The sequence below is a fragment of the Thamnophis elegans genome, chromosome 10, assembly GCF_009769535.1.
Source record: "Thamnophis elegans isolate rThaEle1 chromosome 10, rThaEle1.pri, whole genome shotgun sequence".
Lineage (NCBI taxonomy): Eukaryota > Metazoa > Chordata > Lepidosauria > Squamata > Colubridae > Thamnophis > Thamnophis elegans.
This window is the reverse complement of record NC_045550.1, coordinates 61,074,895-61,094,710: the sequence shown is the minus strand read 5'-3', so window position 1 is coordinate 61,094,710 and position 19,816 is coordinate 61,074,895. Positions and strand designations below refer to the sequence as shown.

Below are 19,816 nucleotides of genomic sequence, written 5' to 3'. Positions count from 1 at the left end.
AGAAAGTATGTATCTACCCATACACAATGCACGTATATCATGCTATATATGTTGGTAAAAAGGCACAATGCCCTTGTTATATTCTCTATTAAGGACAAGAGGAGCAAAGCAAATTTTCATAGCTTATCTTTAAACACACTTACCATATCCAGAGGTGTAATTGGGCCCTCTCCGGCCTCTGCCTCTTCCACTATAGGATCTTGAGCCTTGTACAGACGAAGGGTTGCTTTCATCAGTGATATAACCCTTTTCCTTCTCAGGGCCTCTGGTAGATGAAGGTCTAAAACCCATGCCAATTTGACGTAACTGCTCATCAATCTGGAGCCTTTCCATCCGTAGTTGTTCTACCTCCTGAATTGAGAGTTGCATTAAATATAAACTAAGCTACGTATTGTTATTGTTCCCCAATTTATTTTCTTATGCACTCTTCACTTTAGAAAAGAATAAGCAAGCTTCTAACTACGCTAACAAATAATTACATTCACGGAATTACAGGGTCAAAGAGCTTCTGATTGCTTAAATGTCAATGAGTACCAACAAGACATGATTCACTGGAAATACCCTAATAAGTGTTAGATAGTTCGGTATACATTTCTTTCAAATGTTTCATAATTTTTACTTGTAGCAATCTGTTTTTTCACATCGAGGACCAATTCCCAACATGTGTTGGTATAAGATGTTACCTAAGTATTGGGCTACATTTGTTCAAATCAACTGTTTTAAAATACCAGAATAAAAATCCTTGGGGTTAAAACTACTGTGGAGTCTATAGTTATGAAATTATAAAATGAAAAAAATAGTGATTAGGCTGGAAACAATCAGGGTTTTTAGACAGGGGCTGAAGAATACGGTATAAGATTAGAAAGGTACATAAAAATGAATAATAAGAACAACAATGATGGGAATATAACAAGGTTGATCTAAAAATGTACTGGAAGACATAAGAAAAAAGCAGAATGATCACCTTCAAGATAAGGTAGATGTAAGTGAAAATAATTAGAAATCAATCCTGATTGCTAGCTCTGCAGCAGCAAATCACATTCATTTAATGGACCCTCAATAGGTAAGAGTGGATTGCAAACTAAATCTGAAAATTACATCAAGCAATGCTTACCTTTAAGTAGGCAATATGGTATTCAAGAAGTACTTGGACATTCCCTATGCTTTCTTTAGTACCCACAAACACAAATGGAACCATTCCCTATAAAGATAAAATATGTTTTTCAATATATATATAAACTAAATCACATATAATTCTTGCAACTGTATATGCGTGCCTGGACACACAGACAAAATCAAACACTATTTTAACTAAAGCTACCATGTAACTATATGTGTATGTCTTATTTAGGATTGATTCCAGAGCAGTCTCAACAATATTCTAGTATGAAATGGTTGGGGGGTTGGTTTTTTTTTTTGCCAGGCGTAAGTTGTTAGATTTGTTTTGTTTATATTGTACAAACAAGCTTAACCTGAATTCTCAAGAGAGGCTAAACTGATTGGCTTGGAGTTATAAAATCTGTAGAAAACCTTAAAGATAACAGAACCAAGATTTTGACTTTTGAAACCAAATTTTAAAAGAATTAGCTAGTTTATGGCCAACATATAGGGAGCATAAGCCATAATTGATTGATACAATCATTTGATCAAGAATAAGCTAATGTCAAGGTTGTGTCTCTAATTAGTGAGGAACATTTGAACTCTGCCAGAGATGCTGGCTTATTGTTGAAGTTACTTGGATGTTACAAGACAGAGGTCATACAGACATCAGTTAGATTTATGTACAGGCAATCCTCGACTTAAGGACAGTTGATTTAGTGACTGTTGAAAATTACAACAGAACTGAAAAAAGTGAATTATGACTGTTTTTTGCACTTATGATCTTTGTGGTATCCCTGGGGTCACATGATCAAAATTCAGCTGCTTGGCAACTGACTCATATTTATGACAATTGCAGGGTTCCAAAGGACATGTGATCAGCTTTTGCAATCTTCTGAGAAACAAAGTTAATGGGGAAGCCAGATTCCCTTAATCTTGTTACTAACTGAACAACTGCAATGATTCACTTACTGTAACGATTGTGGCAACTAAGGTCATAAAATGGGACAAAACTTCCTTAACAAATGTTTTGCTTAGCAACACAGTTTGGGCTCAATTGTGGTCATAAATTGAGGACTCCCTATGCAGCCTTTTTTCCCAGGAGCTCAAGATAGCAATAACCCTTAGACTTATATACCGCTTCACAGTGCTTTACAGCCCTCTCTAAGAGGTTTACAGAGGCAGCCTATTGCCCCCAACAATCTGGGCCCTCATTTTACCGACCTCGGAAGGATGGAAGGCTGAGTCAACCTTGAGCCAGTGAGAATCGAACAGCAGTCAGCAGAAGCAGCTTGCAGTACTGGATTCTAACCACTGACCAACCGCGACTCATATGGCATGAACAGCACACCCTTTCCACCATTATTCCACAAACAAATCCTCATATCCCCCTTTAATTTCTACCCTACCCATAGGACGTTCATTGCCAAGGAAAGAGGAAAAAAAGAAGTTAAAATCGTACATCTTCTCTGGGTAGTTTGTTCTCGTTGTCTCCTTCAATTCTCACTCGAACAACTCCAGACTTGTCCACAATCTCTTGAATAACTTTGCCATTTTTGCCAATTACTTTCCCTTTAACAAATAAAAGATACTGAAGTTGTGAGTTATCATTAGGAATTTGGTCTCAAGTAAACCGCCAACAAGAAAAACAATTAAAAAAAATATTTATAATAATTTAAGGCTGATGCTGGAACTACTTTTATGACTGAAAGAAGGATAAGGGTAATTTCCACTTTCCCATTAGGCTTTGCTGCGCCCTCAAAATATAAATATTATTGCCATTAGGTTAGATTGAAATAGATTGGCAGGGAGTGTCCGTGTGAAAGGGGGGGGGAGAGAAAAGATGGGGAAAAGATTTTTATGTTGAAACTTTTCCCTGCTAGTGTTAAAATGTTAGTATTATTACATACCTACAAGACTCCTAGGAACCTGAATAAAGTCTTCCACAAATTCCAAATAGCTTCTAGCTTTTTTCACTGCCTCAGCACTCTGGTAATAAATAGAACAGAATGCATTAAACATTAAAAGTTAAAACACTTTTAGGGAACAACTATTTCCATATAAAATGAGGGGGGGAAACTACACATACTCTCTTTTGCAATGAGAAAATGCAAGTATTTGTATCTGGCAAATTAAAAATGATGGCTATCAAACAGGTGCTTAAACACTATGGGATTATGGGACTTTATCTCCAAACTACTATATACATTTGCAAATTGGTGCATGCACTTTTACACAACCATTTAAGTAAATGTTTTTATCTGAACCTCAACATTATGATAGCTATTTTGTCACCCATTTAAAATTTTAAAGCTTCCCAAAGGCTCCGGAGGACAAAAAAACGGCCCTACGGACAAACCAGAAGTGATTTCTGGTTTGCTCGTAGGGTCGTTTTTAGTCCTCCGGAGGCTTCAGGGAAGCCTCCTGAAGGTCCCTGAAGCCTCCGGAGGGCTTAAACCGATCCTACGAGCAAAGCAGAAGTCCGTTCCTGAAGTTCCGGTTTGCCCATAGGGTCGTTTTTTGCGCTCCAGAGGCTTCAGGGAACCGCCTGAAGCCTCCGGGGGGCGGGGTCCGGGGGGGAGGGGAGGAGGCTGCTTTTGTCCTCCCCAGGCTCCTATAAAGCCTCTGGAGCCTGGGTAGGGCAAAAAATGGCCTCAAAAAAAGGCTGACAGGGCAACGCCTCACATGCCCTGACAATGACTCCGTGTGCCACCTGTGGCACGCGTGCCATAGGTTCGCCATCCTGGCTCCAGACTTAAGCCCAAAGAAGTCAGAGTTTCCCAACTTGAAAATATGATCTTTCTGTGTTCTCTTTTACCTCTCCATAGATCCTGAAAGTTCCAGTATCTTCTTCAAGTTCAATTGCAGTAACGCCTGGCACTTTCCTGGCTTGCTGTATATTACTGCCATGTGTTCCTATTGCAAGTCCCATTAAGTCTTCTCTGACAACAAATTCTTCATGAAATGCCGCTGCAAGCTGTTTTGTGCACTGGGGAAAAAGGTAAAAAAAAAAGTTTATTCTTCATAAAAACTTCAAGCATGAACACCGTTTCAGTGACTAAATCAGAAGCATAATTAAAAGGTGTGAGAAAACCAGCTGAGACCCACTCACTTCTAAATGCTTTGTTGCTTCTTCATTTCTTGACATGAGCATTAACTTGGTTCGAATGCTACGCAAATGCATGTCGCTGAGTATGCCCACTCTTTTTACTGTTGCCTCACTGGCAGACTGAAAGAAAAACAATGTGTAAGGATCTTCATTTTACAGGTGATGAATTAAAAAAAACCCAATTATTTCACCTACCATTGTCCCAAAGGCGTTTTTTCAAAAAGGCAACTGGACTTTGTTTTTCCTTTGAAAAAAGCACCTTTGAGACAACCACAACCTGGATAACTGAGAATCTCCACAAACAATTTACCTACCTCTGATTCATATCTAATTTAGAATACGTGGAAGTTAAGAGAACAAATAAATTGATATGCTAAGTGTTTTTCTTTTCTATTTAAAACTGAAATATTTGTTTTTATTAGTTTATTAGGGCGGTGAAATCCATATTGTTATTTGTGGGCAAGCAGGGTCTGCTGATCTACTTACTCAATGCAGCTTGATATGCTTTTAGCATAAAGCCAGATTCAGATGCAACAGCTGTGGCAATCAAAGTGACACCAAATAATACAAAAACCTTTGCTATAGGTTCCAGGTTGTTGTTTGATCCAATAGGCAAAGGTTACCAGGCCCAAATAGTACAGCTTGGATTATAGCTTGCATGAGATCCTATTTGCAACTCTTCAGTCTGCATTTTCTAAAGAATGTTTTCTTTTCACCAGTGGAAAGGTATAGTAATATCTTTTAATCCTCTATACAAGCCAGACCCAAAGTATCAAATTGGTAACATAAAAGTTAACATAAAAATGACTTGCTCACTGATAGGGTAAAAAAAAAAGGAAGAAACTTTATCTTACCAGAACTATTAATTGAGCTGCTTCAGCCTGGAAAAAAATTCTGCAGGCTCCTACAGCTTTCTTAAAATCCTTGTGAGCGCTTTCATTAGCACACCTAGAAAATTAATGTATGAATTAATTTGCTTTGAAAGGTGACCAATAAGACATGAAATTGGAAAAATTGAAAATACTGAAAAAATCTCTTAAGGCACAGCCAAAAACAACTTTTAAAAAGCTCATTTGCTTTTATTGAGAAAAGAACTGAAAACTTATACCACATTGCCAAAAGAATAATACACAACCAAACAAAACATTACAAGGTGAAACATTGATTTAACAGACCAATTACTCCCAATTGTCCATTAAATCAGACTGTACATCATTTGAAGGAACATTACTATACAAATTAGAATCAAGATGTTTTTATACAAACGATGTAAAAGCAGGAAGAATTCCATCTGCTGCATCTGAGATCCACTGCATTAAGTTCTGCTAAATCAAAGTTTCACATTTCGGATGTATGTACACTGAGATAATTTGCATGAGCATACAGGTAGTCCTCACTCAACGACCCTAATTGGGATTGGCAACACTGCAGCTAACGAAAAGCAGTTGCTAAGTGGGGAATCACATGACTGTGATTGGTCTTTCCAGCTGGAAAGAGACAAGATTACTGTATTGAGTTTCAGCTTTTGCTTGCCACCTGGCTGCTTGAGAAGTCACACTGCTTTCGATGTGCAGAAGATAAACAGCTCGCTCTCTTGAAATCCCTCTCCAATCTCTACACTCTGTGGTGGTGGTAGGGAAGGATCTAGCAAAGAAGAAATTGCCTACCAGAATCACTTTATTCCCCCACCTCAATCGCTATAGAGAGATTGGAGAAAGGATTTCAAGACAGTACTGTAAGCGGTTTGCACAGTATGATCACAGTTCTCAACCCAAGCTGCTGGCACAATTGCTGTCTCATTGCATTGCGTAGAAGAGCAATCAACTTATTTTCTTGCAATCCCTCTTTCTCCAATCTCTCTGCTTTGTTGGAAGGGGCAAGGGAGAAAGAAAAAGCCACAGGTCAGGCACAGGATAACATGTTCTGACTGTCATGTGACTCAGGGACACTAAGGGGGTTATAAATGGGCTGTAACCTTATTTTTCAGCACTGCTGTAACTTTGAATGGTTGCTGAACAAATTACCTGCAAGCGAAGACTACTTGTATTATGCCTTTTTTTGACTTTCCAAAATATAAGTGACAGCCCAAAAAGAGAATTTCCATGTTAATTTGCAAAGACAGGCAGCTCCACTCTTTCATTAGACAGAAAGTGTTCAAATTCAGGATTATCTTATGAAAGTCAATTTCTAATAGAGATGTAGTTCTAATATAAGGAATTTTAAGAGTGCTTACGCTCTCTCAGGTCTTCTGGAACTTCTACGGCACATCTGAAGAATGTATTCTTGTTCACAGGTTTATTCTGATTCACAGGCCGAAGTCGTTCAAATGTGACTATTTCATTGTAAGTGGCATCACAAGCAGCATACTCAATGACATAAAACTGAGAAAAGATTATTCTTCTTAATTTTTAAAAATGTCATGACTGATCAAAGATTCAGAATATTTACTTTTCTCTCATTACGTATGTTTATCTACTCTCAACTATTTATCATTCCCTTCACAGCTCAATAATGTCAAGTTATCATATCTTTCCTAATCCCCATTTTCTCTTTATAACAGCCCTGTAAGGCAGTGGTTCCCAACTTGGCAACTTTAAGACTTGTGGACTTCAACTCCCAGAGCTCCAGCAGAGCTGGTTGGAGAATTCTGGGAGTTGAAGTCCACAAGTCTTAAAGTTGCCAAGTTTGGGAACCACTGCTGTAAGGTAAGGTTATAGAGTGTGATTTTAATAAAGATATTAAGACCCAATATTAATTAATGTAAGATATTAAGGCCCCATAATAATTTATTATAATTAAGGCCCTATTAAGATATTCAAAATAATGCAACACAGTCATATAGCATCCATACATTGTCAAAGACTTATTTTCCTTCACAAATTCATTACGTCACATAACATTAAAACAGCCATAGCCTCAAAAAATAAATTATTTGGGATAAAATTTGTATTTCAGGCTCTTTTTCCTTTTTTATCATCCATTCCACAACTAACTAAGTTAGAAGATCCAAGTTTATTTCATTATTTTTTTTCAAGATTGGAAGACAGTATCAACCAATAGAGACCAAAGAAAGCATTTGTAGCTCAGGGCTGAACTGCGGAGTCTTTGTGGTACATTCTGAACATGATTTGTTTTCTTGCAGGCATTTCATTACCCAACCAGTAACATCATCACTGCTAGTTCTGCTAGAACAGTACTGGATGTTAGAGTAATTAAATGTCAAGCTCAGAATGCACTAAGGACCCATGGATAAGAAGCAAGTTACTAAATATTATAATTTAACTTCTATGTGGTTCTTAGCTATTCAATTACTTCACAATAATTAATGCTCCCTTTAGATGGATCTTTCTCATGATACAATTCCACCTACTTACCTCCCCTTTCATCATTCGAACCTTTGCCAGCCACCAGCCACATGGTTCTTGGTCATTTGCTCTTGAGTAAACCTGAAAGTAAATTAAACAGTATTTAGACCACTGTGATTTGAACTTCTTATGAAAATCATTTTAAAATGTTATTTAATAGTTGGATTTATTCCATATTTTTAATCAGAGTTCCCAAAATCAGACATGAGAAATTTCAATTAATTGAATATTTTCTGTTTCTTTCTTCTCACCATAAAGAAGTGGTACCTATGTCGAAAATTGGATCACTTCTCTACACTGAGATGCAATTGCCCCAAAGTGGTTATTTTTGCACAAATTAATATTATGGAGCATTAAAAAAACTTAACTTTTTTTTTTTAAAAAAAATCCTATTCCTTAGGCTTGTGATGGTGAACCTATGGCATGCGTGCCACACAGAGCCATTTGTTAGGGCACACGAGACATTGCCTTGTCAGCTCCAGTGCGCAGGTGTGCACTGGCCTGACTTCGGCCTTCTTTTAAGGCCATTTTTCACTCTTAGGAGGCTTCAGGCGGCTTCCCTGAAGGCTCTGGAGGGCAAAAAATGGCCCTACAAGCAAACCGGACTTCTGATTTGACCATAAGGCCAGTTTTTCGCGCTCTGAAGATTTCAGGGAAGCCTCTGTAGGGCCTCAGGGTAGTGGGGGAGGCTGTTTTTGCCCTTCCCAGGCTCCTAGAAAGCCTCTGGAGCCTGGAGAGGGCAAAAAAGGGTCCATCACGGTCCAAAAGCGGGGGGGGGGGGGTAGAATGGGGACACGTGCGCAGAGCATTATGGTGTGTTATATAGAAGAAAAAATAATTGATTTTAAATAATTTCCCAGCCTGAAAAAATAGATTTTTGAAAATAAATAGTTGGTGGTGTAGAAATGAAACTATTATTTAAAACCCATTATGTTGTCAATTAATCTTAATGGGACATATTTCATAATGAAAAGAAATTAAATATGCCCACACATGGATTATTTCTCCTCAAAGAAAATGTAGTGGATGTAGCCCTCACAATAATCTAATCTGAAACATGTTTGGCTTGATTTTTGGTATTCTATATACAGTTACTAACAATGCTATAAATAATTAACGAATTACTGGAAAAACCTAAGACTGAGTACAACTTAATCCATGGCTGTATAAAACAACACCAACCCAATTCTGCTGTACTATAGCAAGGAAGTATTATAAGGCCTCTTCCTAACTACCCTATATCCATTCTCTAAGTCAGATGAAGAAGTAATGGCTATGACATTCCACACATCCCGCACATTTAAAATCCAAGCACAGAAGCACAAATCATCTGGCTGAATATGATTTAATCAGAGATACTAATCACAATTTCAAATAAATAGCATATGCATCCCATGTAGAATGAGAATTAGGTTAACAATTTGAATTTTCTTCAGACAATTCTTTAAACTGGACCTCAAATAGCTTTTACACCTGTTCTGATATAACAGAAAAGGCAATGAAATCTTGCCTACTGCATTTTATCAGCCTCTAACGAGAAGAATTTAGCTTTATAGAACCCAACAAAAACAGAAGAAACCATTAGCACTAAATGTATTTTACAAGAACATCTTTGAAGCACCCAAGCAGCTTTCAAACAATGTTCATACTTGCCCAAAATAAAGGCATGGTTAAGTTGTAATACAAAAAGTATCTTGAGGGTCTACAGGACATGACAAGAGGAAAACTCATCCTACCTGCCTTCTATAAATATTGTATGACTGGTTAAACCTACCATAGCAACCATTTTGTGAAAACACCAAACATGCTCTCAGCATTCCAAACATACCCACAGACTTTAAAATATTGCCTATATCCACCACTGAGGATGGAACCTTTTCTCCAAGAAAGCATTTTGGTTAATTATTAAAAACACATTCATGACAAACGTTATTTGGCATTAAAATATTCTACCCTGGCACATGGTAGACTTTTTTAAAACAAAAATTAAATAGCCTTCTGTCAGGAATGTAAATTCCATAAGGAACAATGAGTTTGAGGTCATTTCTAACTATATCTCAGCTTCAGACTTGGCAGGAATTCAAGACAATATTTTGTACTGTGTAACTATTGCAATTAATATTCATGGTATGGCATGATTTTTTTAATTTAAACATGGTTGCTTAAAAACCTGCCCAAAAGCAACTCATAATTTTTTTCCTAATAAAGTTGTTTCCTTTTAAATAATGTTTCTGATTTTTTTTAAATTTTGCATTTTTAAAGCCATTAAAAAAAACACAAGTTCTATTAACTTGATGATAGCAAACTAAGTTCTACCATTAATCTTCCAGAAGAAACTTCCACATAAGCAAGCAAAGAAATACTTGAATTAATCACCTCCACTTCATCTCCTTCACCAATTCTTTCTTGATATCAGGTGGTGGTGGTAATCTTACATCACTGAAAGGAACCTGGCGTTCTGGTTGCCAACTGTAAATTGAATAGATATTTTAGATTAGCAAGGATTACCAAGAATTACATGTCACTTAAATGGAATACTATCAACTTTAACTCAGCAGAGAATTCCATTGCCAAAGAGACAACTCAGAAGTGCAGCTGTTAGAAAGTGAGGACTAAACTGCAGGCAGAACAATCCCACCAGCGTAAAGTGACACCAATTTAATTTGGTTGCCCTGGTTGCCCATACAGAGGGGTTATCACGTGCAATTCAAAGTGTTGGACTCTTTAAATTCTACAGCGATTTAGCCAATCAGAAAAAAAGATGGGCATATTCTACAAACAAAATGAAAGAGAAGCAATTTTTGTAATACGTACTTGTTTTCAAACACAACTGTGAGTGAATCCTCATGAACATCTTTGATGAATCCCTGAGATAAAAGAACAAAAATTACAATAATTTACAGCACAAAATATAGCATTTATTACAAAATCTCTATTTAACAGAAATGCCGCAGAAAATACCAAGAATTGTAGATTATTTAACAGACAGACTTATTGGAGAAGAGATGGTGATAAATTGTTCTCACTCTTGTTGCGGGATATGGAGATATGAATCACTAATTAATTCCCCAACAAATTTCTTGATAGAACAAAAAATCCTTCATCCTGCTCAAATTCTCTCCTGGCTTTTCCCCACCCAGATAGTTGATATTTCCCAAAATGTATTTATTAAATATGCCACCAATCTCACTGTTGAAAAGACTCTGAATGTCATTTAAAAAATTATACAACCATTATTGTCAAATCCACTTTACTAATCCTTTTGTTGTGACGAATATAGACTAGCAAAAGCAAATTGATTGTAAGCCGCCCCGAGTCCCTCAGGGAAAAGGGCGGCCTATAAATGTCAATAAAACTAAAATAAAAAAACTAAATGTTCAGACCAGCTCGTGGTGGGATATGACTGGTACGCCCCGGTACGGGCGTACCAGTGCCTGCTGGGAGCACTAGGTACTGTTCCAGTACGGTGCTCCAGAGGGCCCACCCGTCCTCCTTACCTGACTTGAGCTGATTGGGGCTTTTGCGCATGTGCACAGAGCATACGGCGCCTGCGCAATGCTCCGACCAGCTGGAGCATCGCGGGCGGTAAGTATGTATGCGCATGCTGCGCACTTGCACGTGGTAGACGCCCGGCCCCGTTGCACCGATCTGGAACCCACCACTGGACCAGACAAACTGCAGTGTAATTGGCAAAACGACTGCAATTGGGATCGGGAATTTCACTGTTAAGCACTGCTGTCACTAAGTCACATGACTAAGGATGGTAGGTCTAGTTACAGTCAAGTGAGGTCATTAAGTGCAATGCCACATGACCACAACTTGAGATTTCCTACTGGTTGACCCTTGCTTAAGGGGCAGCATGGGTGTCGCAGAAAGTCAACAGCCGAGATACAAGCACCCCACAACAGAATGAGCCATTCTTGCCCTAGCTCCTGTCAACCTAGCATTTAAAAGCATGTAAATGCGAGCAGATACACTTGGAGTGAAAAGTAACATGCTGGCACATGGCTGCAGCAAATCTTCCGACAGCGCTGGCTAATGGCCCTTGAAATGGAGATGAGCACCCTACAGTGACAGCAACTAGCACAGTAAAATCCACAGGGATTCCTTTACTTTACCTTTACTTTTGCTTTCAAGAAGATGGCAGGAGTCACAAATGGGGTTATGTGACTGCAAGGACACTGTGACAAACATAACTTGGACTGGTTATAAGCCTCCTTGTTCAGGGCCATTATAACACCGAATGTTTGCTGAACATAAGCACTAATGTATCTTCTTCCAGCATAAAAAAGAAACACCCAGGATTTCTGACACCTTAATTACACAGCTCTAATGCAACCTCATTTGTTCTGTTACTATGCTGAGTAAAGTGCATCCTAAGTCTGCATGGACCTGCCATCAGTCTTGCCATAAGTTGAATCCCTTGACCATAGAATAAGACTCCTAGGTTTTGATGAGTTTATAATACTGGAGGTGATATAGAGAAGTAAAAAGAGAAGATATACGTAATCTTTCTTTAGGTTTCTATTAAAAATTATTTCCTAACGTTATTTGACTGATGGACAAAAATATTTTATTTTCCATACAATGCAAGGAACATTGCTAATGATCATTCGAATGAATAAGTACAAATCCAACATTGTACATTAATATAAATTAATTCAAGACTAAGTATCAAACAACAACAAAACAAATTAAATGAATGATGAATATGAAAGTGCCCAGGATTATTCCCTGGATTTGGAAGAATCACTAGACTGACTCAAAGAAATTGAAAAGTAGAACTGATATTTAATTTAGTTCCTCCAAAGCAAGTCAAATCAGAACCTTCCTGAAGTCTTGTTAAGTGAAAAACCACACAATGGATACATCTTGACTTAATTTCTCCAAATAATGTTAATCCTGAAATATTGTGTTACATTCCCTTATTTCAAACAAGGCCTTCTCAGGAGGGCAGTGATTTCCACGTCTGGTCCAAGATAGCTCATTTAGATAGCTCAACTTTAGTAACATTTCAGAGCCAGAGAAAAGTACTATTGTCAGTCTTGATTTAACACCTAATTTACTATATTCAATACTAAGCTTTTCTGCAATTATGCTGTTTTTATCCTTGTTTAAATTTCATAAAAATTTGATGAAGACTAGAAAGCAATAAAAATGGGGTATTTGAAGACTCCAAAAGGGATTGGGCTAAGGTAGGCAAAATTGGTATAATTACTTCCTATGAGTAGACTCTATGAATTCTGTTAATGCACTCCTAAACAGCATTTTATTTTTTTTACTAGATGTATCACACTGCTGGCTCACATTTGACTTGTGTTGACACGGTCAGCCAGAAACCTTTCACATGTACTATCACCAAGCCAGATCTCTGGGGCCCTATACAGGTAGTCCTCGACTTACAACATTCACTTAATGACTGTTCAAAGTTATAGGGGCACTGAAAAAATGACTTTTGACCATTTTTCACACATGATCTTGCAGCATCCTCATGGTCATGTGATTTAGTAGGTGCTTGACAACTGATTCACATTTGACAGCTGCAGTACCCTGGGGTAATGTGATTACCTTTTGCAACCTTTGACAAGCCAAGTCAATGGGGAAACAGATTCACTTAATAACCGTGTTACTAATTAACAACTGTAGTGATTCACTTAACAAATGTGGCAAGAAATGCCACATGGGACAAAATGGGACAAAAATGGGATAAAATTCAATTAACAAATTTCTCACTTAGCAACATGAATTCTGGGCTCAATCGTGGTCGTAAGTTGAGGGACTACCTGTATTTCGTATTTCTCACACGATTGTAGAAAGTTCAGTCCACTCTTTCAGTCCAATATTTCTGGACGGGCTAGGTTTTTTGATTTATTTGAAACATTTATATAGCTACAAGCTCAACATGACATATAAAATAATTAGAATGCAAAAAAACAAACCATAACACTAAGCAAGCTAAAACTTTAAATAGCAATTACAACTAAAATACCCTCTACCTATTCATCCTAATCCAAGCAACTGAAGAGTCACATTTTAATTGTGTTTCTTTCAGCCCAGCTGTCAGTGTTCCAAGTATCACGTAGAATTAAATCAGAGTCCAAGGCAAAACGATCCTTTTGGTTCCAATTTGTCAAGGCAATACTCCCATTAACATACCTATCTTAATTAAGGCAGAGCTGGTCTTTTTCTCATTTTTCATACTGTACACCACTTTCTTCTGAACTAAGGAATATTTTCTGCTATGGTCAGCTCTCTGTTTAATTCCCTCTTCTGTCTTCCATGTTCCCAAGGCCTGTTAGCTATGACAGTAGCTCCTTCTTCATGCTCCCTGGGCCTTCCATGGAATGCATGGAGAATAATGATCCTAACTGACAAAGATTAGCCTGGCAACTCAAGGCCAATGATCTTAACCTGACCAGTCTTGGCATTAGCTCCTCTTCCTGTCCTTCAAGACCATTTCCTCTGCTTTCCACAACATTTGACACTGCTTCCAATAATCTCTTTGTGTCAGGATAGCCCTTTCAGTAAATTAAAGGTTGTAATCTCCTCCTGCTGCTGCACACAGACTGTGTATTCCACCTCATCTGGAAGGCAGGGGGAATTATAACAGGAGGGGAAACTGCAGAATACATGGAACAAGAAACCACTCCTGCAACAAAGAGAAAGCAGTGAAACACCAGATACTTCAGAATAAAAAAGCTACCCTGTTCAGCTAAGCAGCCACAGGAAAGAGTGCAATAAACTTTCTTGGACAGGCAGAAGTAAGGCAAAAATTAAACAGAAAACCACTCAAATCCACAGTAATTCTTGATCCTTCCCCTCTATGCACATATGCTATCTATTTACGCACAGCCCTGGCAGAATCCAGATGTTCCCAATAGGGAACTGCGCTGCTTGGAGAAAATTTGAGGCTCAAGGAATTCAAGGCAAGAGCAAACCATGCGTGCTAGTCATAAACTCTGCATCATGCCAAGAGCCCAACACCAAGTTTTAAAGGCAAATTCTGCAAATGGCAACAAATCAGGTTCCACTGCTCGATATTGTTCTACTATCACATTTCTTCATTCCATCTTCACATTCAATTCCAAGTAATGTGGCAATCATAAATTAAATGAGTGGCCCATTAATTGAAAGATAGCTTAACAATACCTGGCTGTACAGGAACAATCAAATCTGGGTTTTTACATAAATAAAAATCCCATTTTGAAAAAAATAGTGCCAAACCAGATGTGCAGCTCCTAGAGTGAATGATAACCTATTACATATAATAAAAGAAGCTATTACTTCTAGAATGTTCATTAAAATATTCAAGTCTGGAAGATTTCCCAAGTCCTAAAGTCCAAGTCTCACGGTTCAGCAGAAAAGGCCAGCAACTGGAGCAAAAAGTTCCAACAGGCAAGACATGAGGTAACATAGTCCTAGACTAAGACAAAGAATAAATCTTCAACAACTGCTCTGTGGCCACTAGAGATCTCTTGACCAACATATGGCCTATCTTAAAAACCCCTCTGTGCCCTAAGTCTTAATTTCTTAAGAGGAGGAACATTCAGTGAATAAAGCAACAGAAGCGATTTGCAGTAGTAGTTGAGGGCTGAACTATGGAACCAAACTCAGAGGCCCCAAGGACTTCAGTAACTTCTCCTTCAGACACAGAAAATGGAGAAAAATCAAACTGGTGGGAAAGAATTTGGATATGTATAAAAGGAAAAACAGAACTGGTACCGTTTTGAAACGTAGAGACCTCATGTATCCATTTTGTTTCTCCTCTTTTGTTCTTATTCATCTTCTTCCAAAAAGATTGCCACACACTGCAACTCCAAGTATATGTTTTCTTTATGTACAATGCAACATTCCATGCTTTTTTGCTGGGGTTTCCACTTTTAAATCAATTGTAGGTTCTCATGCTATGTGCCGATCATGTATACATCCACCAAGTTGTGCCTTGAATTAGGATCGCTAGTTCTCATTGTTTGCTTTTATACTTTGTGCAGTAGTGTGGAACTTCTGATGTTTTGAGTACCATAGTAGTGTCTCTGTTGTGGTGGCTTTTGAAACTCAGACCGCATTCTAACTTCCTGATTTTCCTATTTACGGTCCCTATCTGCTTACTCGCTCAGCTCTTAACTTTATAACTGCCAATAAAACAATAAAACCATTGATTGGCAACTATGGCAACCGTACAACTTGTTGACCTCAATTCCCAATCATATTCTCCTGAATAAAACCAATAATCCCTGAGCAATAAAAACAGTCAATCTAATGAACAAGTGGATTCTAAATTTCTCTATGATAAATTTTCTAATGGTGAAAACAATCAACCAGTGGAATGGCTTGCCTTCAGAAGTTGCAGATGCCCCATCACTGAAGGCTTTCCAGCAGAGACTTGTCTGAAATGGTGTGTAGACTCTCCTGCTTGTGCAGGGAGTTGGACTAGCTGACCTCCAAGGTCCCTTCCAACTCTGTTATTCTATGCTCTATGGCAACTGATACCTTACATGTGCCTGAATTAAGTGCCATGGTTTTCATGTATTTTCTGAAACAAAGCATAGAAACTCTCTGAGTTTTCCATAACTGAGGCACTGTCACAGAGACCTCCTTCCTGACCATTCCCACTATGAGACACCCACAAACTGTGGAAGCACAAGTACGGTTTCCCCAGCTGATCTTAGCTGGCTGATTGAATAGCATATCAGAACCAATCCTTGAGGTTCTTAGACAGTAAGCCATTCAGGGCTTTTTAAACTGATCTCAACACATTCAATTAGTTCTGGTCATGCAAAGTCATTGCCATGCTTGTAGAGCAAGCATTACACAATTTCATTTTTGCCCACATAACAAATTGGCAAGTGCATTCTGCACTGCTCAATTAAGGGCACTGGTTTACTTTTAATTTTAAATGACCACCATAATCCTGGGATATTGCTTTTATATGTAATTAAGTTTTTTATCTTCAAAGACAATTTTGATTGAGCAAATAATACCACCACAACCAAAATTATTGGAATTGCTGCTTCACAGACCCATTCTACACAAATCTACTCAGAAATTAATTCAGACACATAAGTAGAAATCCACTGATTTAAACTGTAATCCTCTACATACATATTTAGTAATTAAGATTAAAAATAGCGTTAATCCACTGTAAAAATACTAGTGTTCGCTTTCCACAAAATGAGTTTATACACAAGAATATCGCAACATAAAAATCAACACTATTTTCCGTAATTTCTTCCAAAGACATATAAACATTTTAACATGAAAAAGGTAAATATGTTTGAAATCATTTATCATTCAAATTACTAATAAAAATGCCACTTTAATCCTTTCTAGTGACCCCAGTCTACAGTGAGAAATAAGCAGACAACACACCATTGGGAAAGACTACAACCACACAAATGAATCAGAATAGGTCTCAAAGTACGGTATAAAGCAGGTAATAAGGAAATGAAAGTCAGCAAATTTGAAACTGCATAAACCTTTTAAGGAAACAGTAAATTTCTACAGAAACAATTTTAATAGTATTTCAGAATTGCAGTGGGAGTGTATCAATGGAAAGGGAGTCAATACTGAGATATGGAATCAAACACCACTGTAAAAGCTCCATTTCTACAGGACAGTGAAGGACCACAAATTCAATTTGCTGTATCTCCAGTCAAAATAATCTCTCATCAGAAGACAAGTCTCAACAATTGCCTTTGTTACATTTCACTATAGTAAGTATATCGTTATCAACAGCTACAAACTGTATCAGCAGTTAACAGAAAATGTGGCCTTCTCTTGAGGGAGCACTGCTCAAACATGCTGGTCAAACAATTACTCCTCAAGTATACTCAATATTTTCAAGTATTAAAGTCCAAAATGCTCCTTAGTATTAGTAGTTTAGATATTTTACTGAATACTGGCAGTCCTTGACTTACAACCATTTGTTTAGTGACTATTCAAAGTTACACCACCACTGAAAAAAATGACCTATGACCCTTTCCCAGACTTATGATCACTGCAGATCACGTGATCAAAATTCAGATGCTTGGTAACTTGCTTGTATTTATGACATCTACAATGTCCCAGGGTCATATGATCCCCATTTGTTACCTTCTCATCTGGCTTCCAATAACCAAAGTTAATGGAGGAACCCAGAGTAGCTTAATGTTTCACTTAACAACTACAATGATTCATCTAATAACTGTGGCAAAAAGATCATAAAATGAGGCACAGCTCACTTAACAACTGCCTTACTTAGCAATAGAAATTTGGAGGTCAATTGTAGTCATAAGTCAAGGCCCACCTGTAGACCAAGAGGACAATTGCAATGATTCACTTAACCAAGGTAGCAAGAAAAGTCATAAAATGGGACAAAATTCACTTAATTTATCACAACAACATAAATTCTGGGCTCAATTGTGGTCATAAGTTGAGGACTACCTGTATGTCCCTTTTTTTGCTTCTTTCTGAGAGGATGACTTCAGTCCATAATTTCTAGAAGGGGAGATGTCAAGCTTAAAGAGACTCCAGTAAGAAGAGCCCTAGAGCTTAGTTTGCTCCCCTTTTACATGAAGTTGTTGAGAAAAGTCATTAACAGAGACTTTTGAATTGAAATGAAAAAATGCTTTTGTTTTGAATTGTCTTTTTACAAAACATGATAGGATAAGATTCTGAAGGTTAAGACTAGAGGGAACCAGGGAGCTAAAGATTACACTAAAGGAGGACACTTAAATTTGACTTACAGAATGTAATAAATTATTGTATTGAGGGATATTTTAAGGGCGTCTTTTCTTTTATAAACAGATTGTGTTTAAAAGATATGAAAAGGAACAAGTTTTACCATACAAGACTCAAACTGATTTGAATGTGTATTCATAAAGAACAGGCAACAAGAATTATATGGAGAAAGATGCTATATTGATATACAAATGAAAACAGGCTATCTTAATAATTAAAATAGACATACAAATAAATAAAAAGAGCAATCTGGACATCTTCCTATATTGAATTTACAAGAGAGATTTGTTAAGTACTGAAAAATTTAGTGAGAAAGGATAAATAAAAATAAATAAAATTTTAGGAAATTATTTGAAAGCACTAAAAAATCAAGATTGTTAAAAATACAAGGAAGGAATATAAATTTGGTAATCTGATCAAGGTTAAAAATCAATTGTTATCTCTGTTTTAGTGGGTTTTTTGTTAACTAAACCTGAATAGAGGTTTTTGAAGATATGGGCTGAGATAGGGAAGAAGAGATAACGTGTTGTATTTTAAGAGAAGATAAGTTCCTAAAATTGTTATACTTGTGATTAAGGGGAAGGAAATGTATGTATTTCTTTCACTTTTTACCATATGCTTATTTTTTTCTTTTATATTTTTCCGCACTTTTTTATTTTTGTTTCTATTAGTTTTTATCTTTTTAACTGTAATCTTTAATATTACTATAAAAATAATTGATTACTACAAAAAAGCAACAGAAGATAAGACTATTTAAAATGCTCAATAGCTAAGGTCTTCACAGCTCTACTATCAAAATCTGATAGCCTAAAATAACCTCACAGCTATGCAACTTGACAGTGACAAGTGAATGTGAGAGAGCCAATGAGAGCTCAAACTAAAAAAGGCATATGACTAATGGGTAGCAGAAGCAAGCAAAAGTAAAGGCAGGTATCGCTTATGGTCAAATTAATTATTTCAAAACATATTAAAGGTAGCAAATTTTGTCACTTTTGTTCAAAAAAAACCCTATCAGATCATCTACAAATCATTTAAATAACTGTTAAAATTAAAAATATTCCCACTAGAAAATGGATAAAGATCTCTTTTTTTTTTCTGCCAGGCCTATTTTGTTCTCCAAGGTTCCACCTGAAGATTTTAAAAATTACCGTATACTGGATATTTCTTAGATTTCTGCATTTTTATCTGCAGTAGTGTGCACTACTTTAGAAACTCTGTCCATAGAAAAGACTAATGCATCCCAAACTCCTTAGAAAGTCATTCTGCCCTGTAGGATGGGTAATATAGAACAAGGGATTTGTCTCAATGAATTCATTCATGAAATTTTAGCTCTTATATTAGGAAAACTATAAGAAACAGTGATGGCATGTGTTTCTTTTAAAAGAGCCAAATATTACACAAAATTCTCAGCTAGGTTCAAAATTTGTAAGAATACTAATTAGTATACAATAATGCAGAACAGCTGCAACATAATTCTACTGTATGTAAATAAAAGTGATTCCCAAACAATCACATTAGGTGATCA

General features: G+C 37.1%; 1 protein-coding gene across 1 annotated transcript in view; it reads right to left on the bottom strand.

The window, feature by feature from the left end:
- The window catches only part of FXR1 (FMR1 autosomal homolog 1), a 36,630-nt gene that overhangs the window by 9,452 nt on the left and 7,362 nt on the right, over positions 1-19,816 (bottom strand). Inside the window, 11 exon segments of the mRNA XM_032226063.1 lie at positions 144-351; positions 1,115-1,201; positions 2,561-2,670; positions 3,009-3,087; positions 3,917-4,087; positions 4,211-4,327; positions 5,062-5,155; positions 6,437-6,588; positions 7,582-7,653; positions 9,949-10,041; positions 10,387-10,439. Of these exon segments, the coding sequence (XP_032081954.1) occupies positions 144-351; positions 1,115-1,201; positions 2,561-2,670; positions 3,009-3,087; positions 3,917-4,087; positions 4,211-4,327; positions 5,062-5,155; positions 6,437-6,588; positions 7,582-7,596 (1,033 nt within the window). The 5' untranslated portion in view covers positions 7,597-7,653; positions 9,949-10,041; positions 10,387-10,439.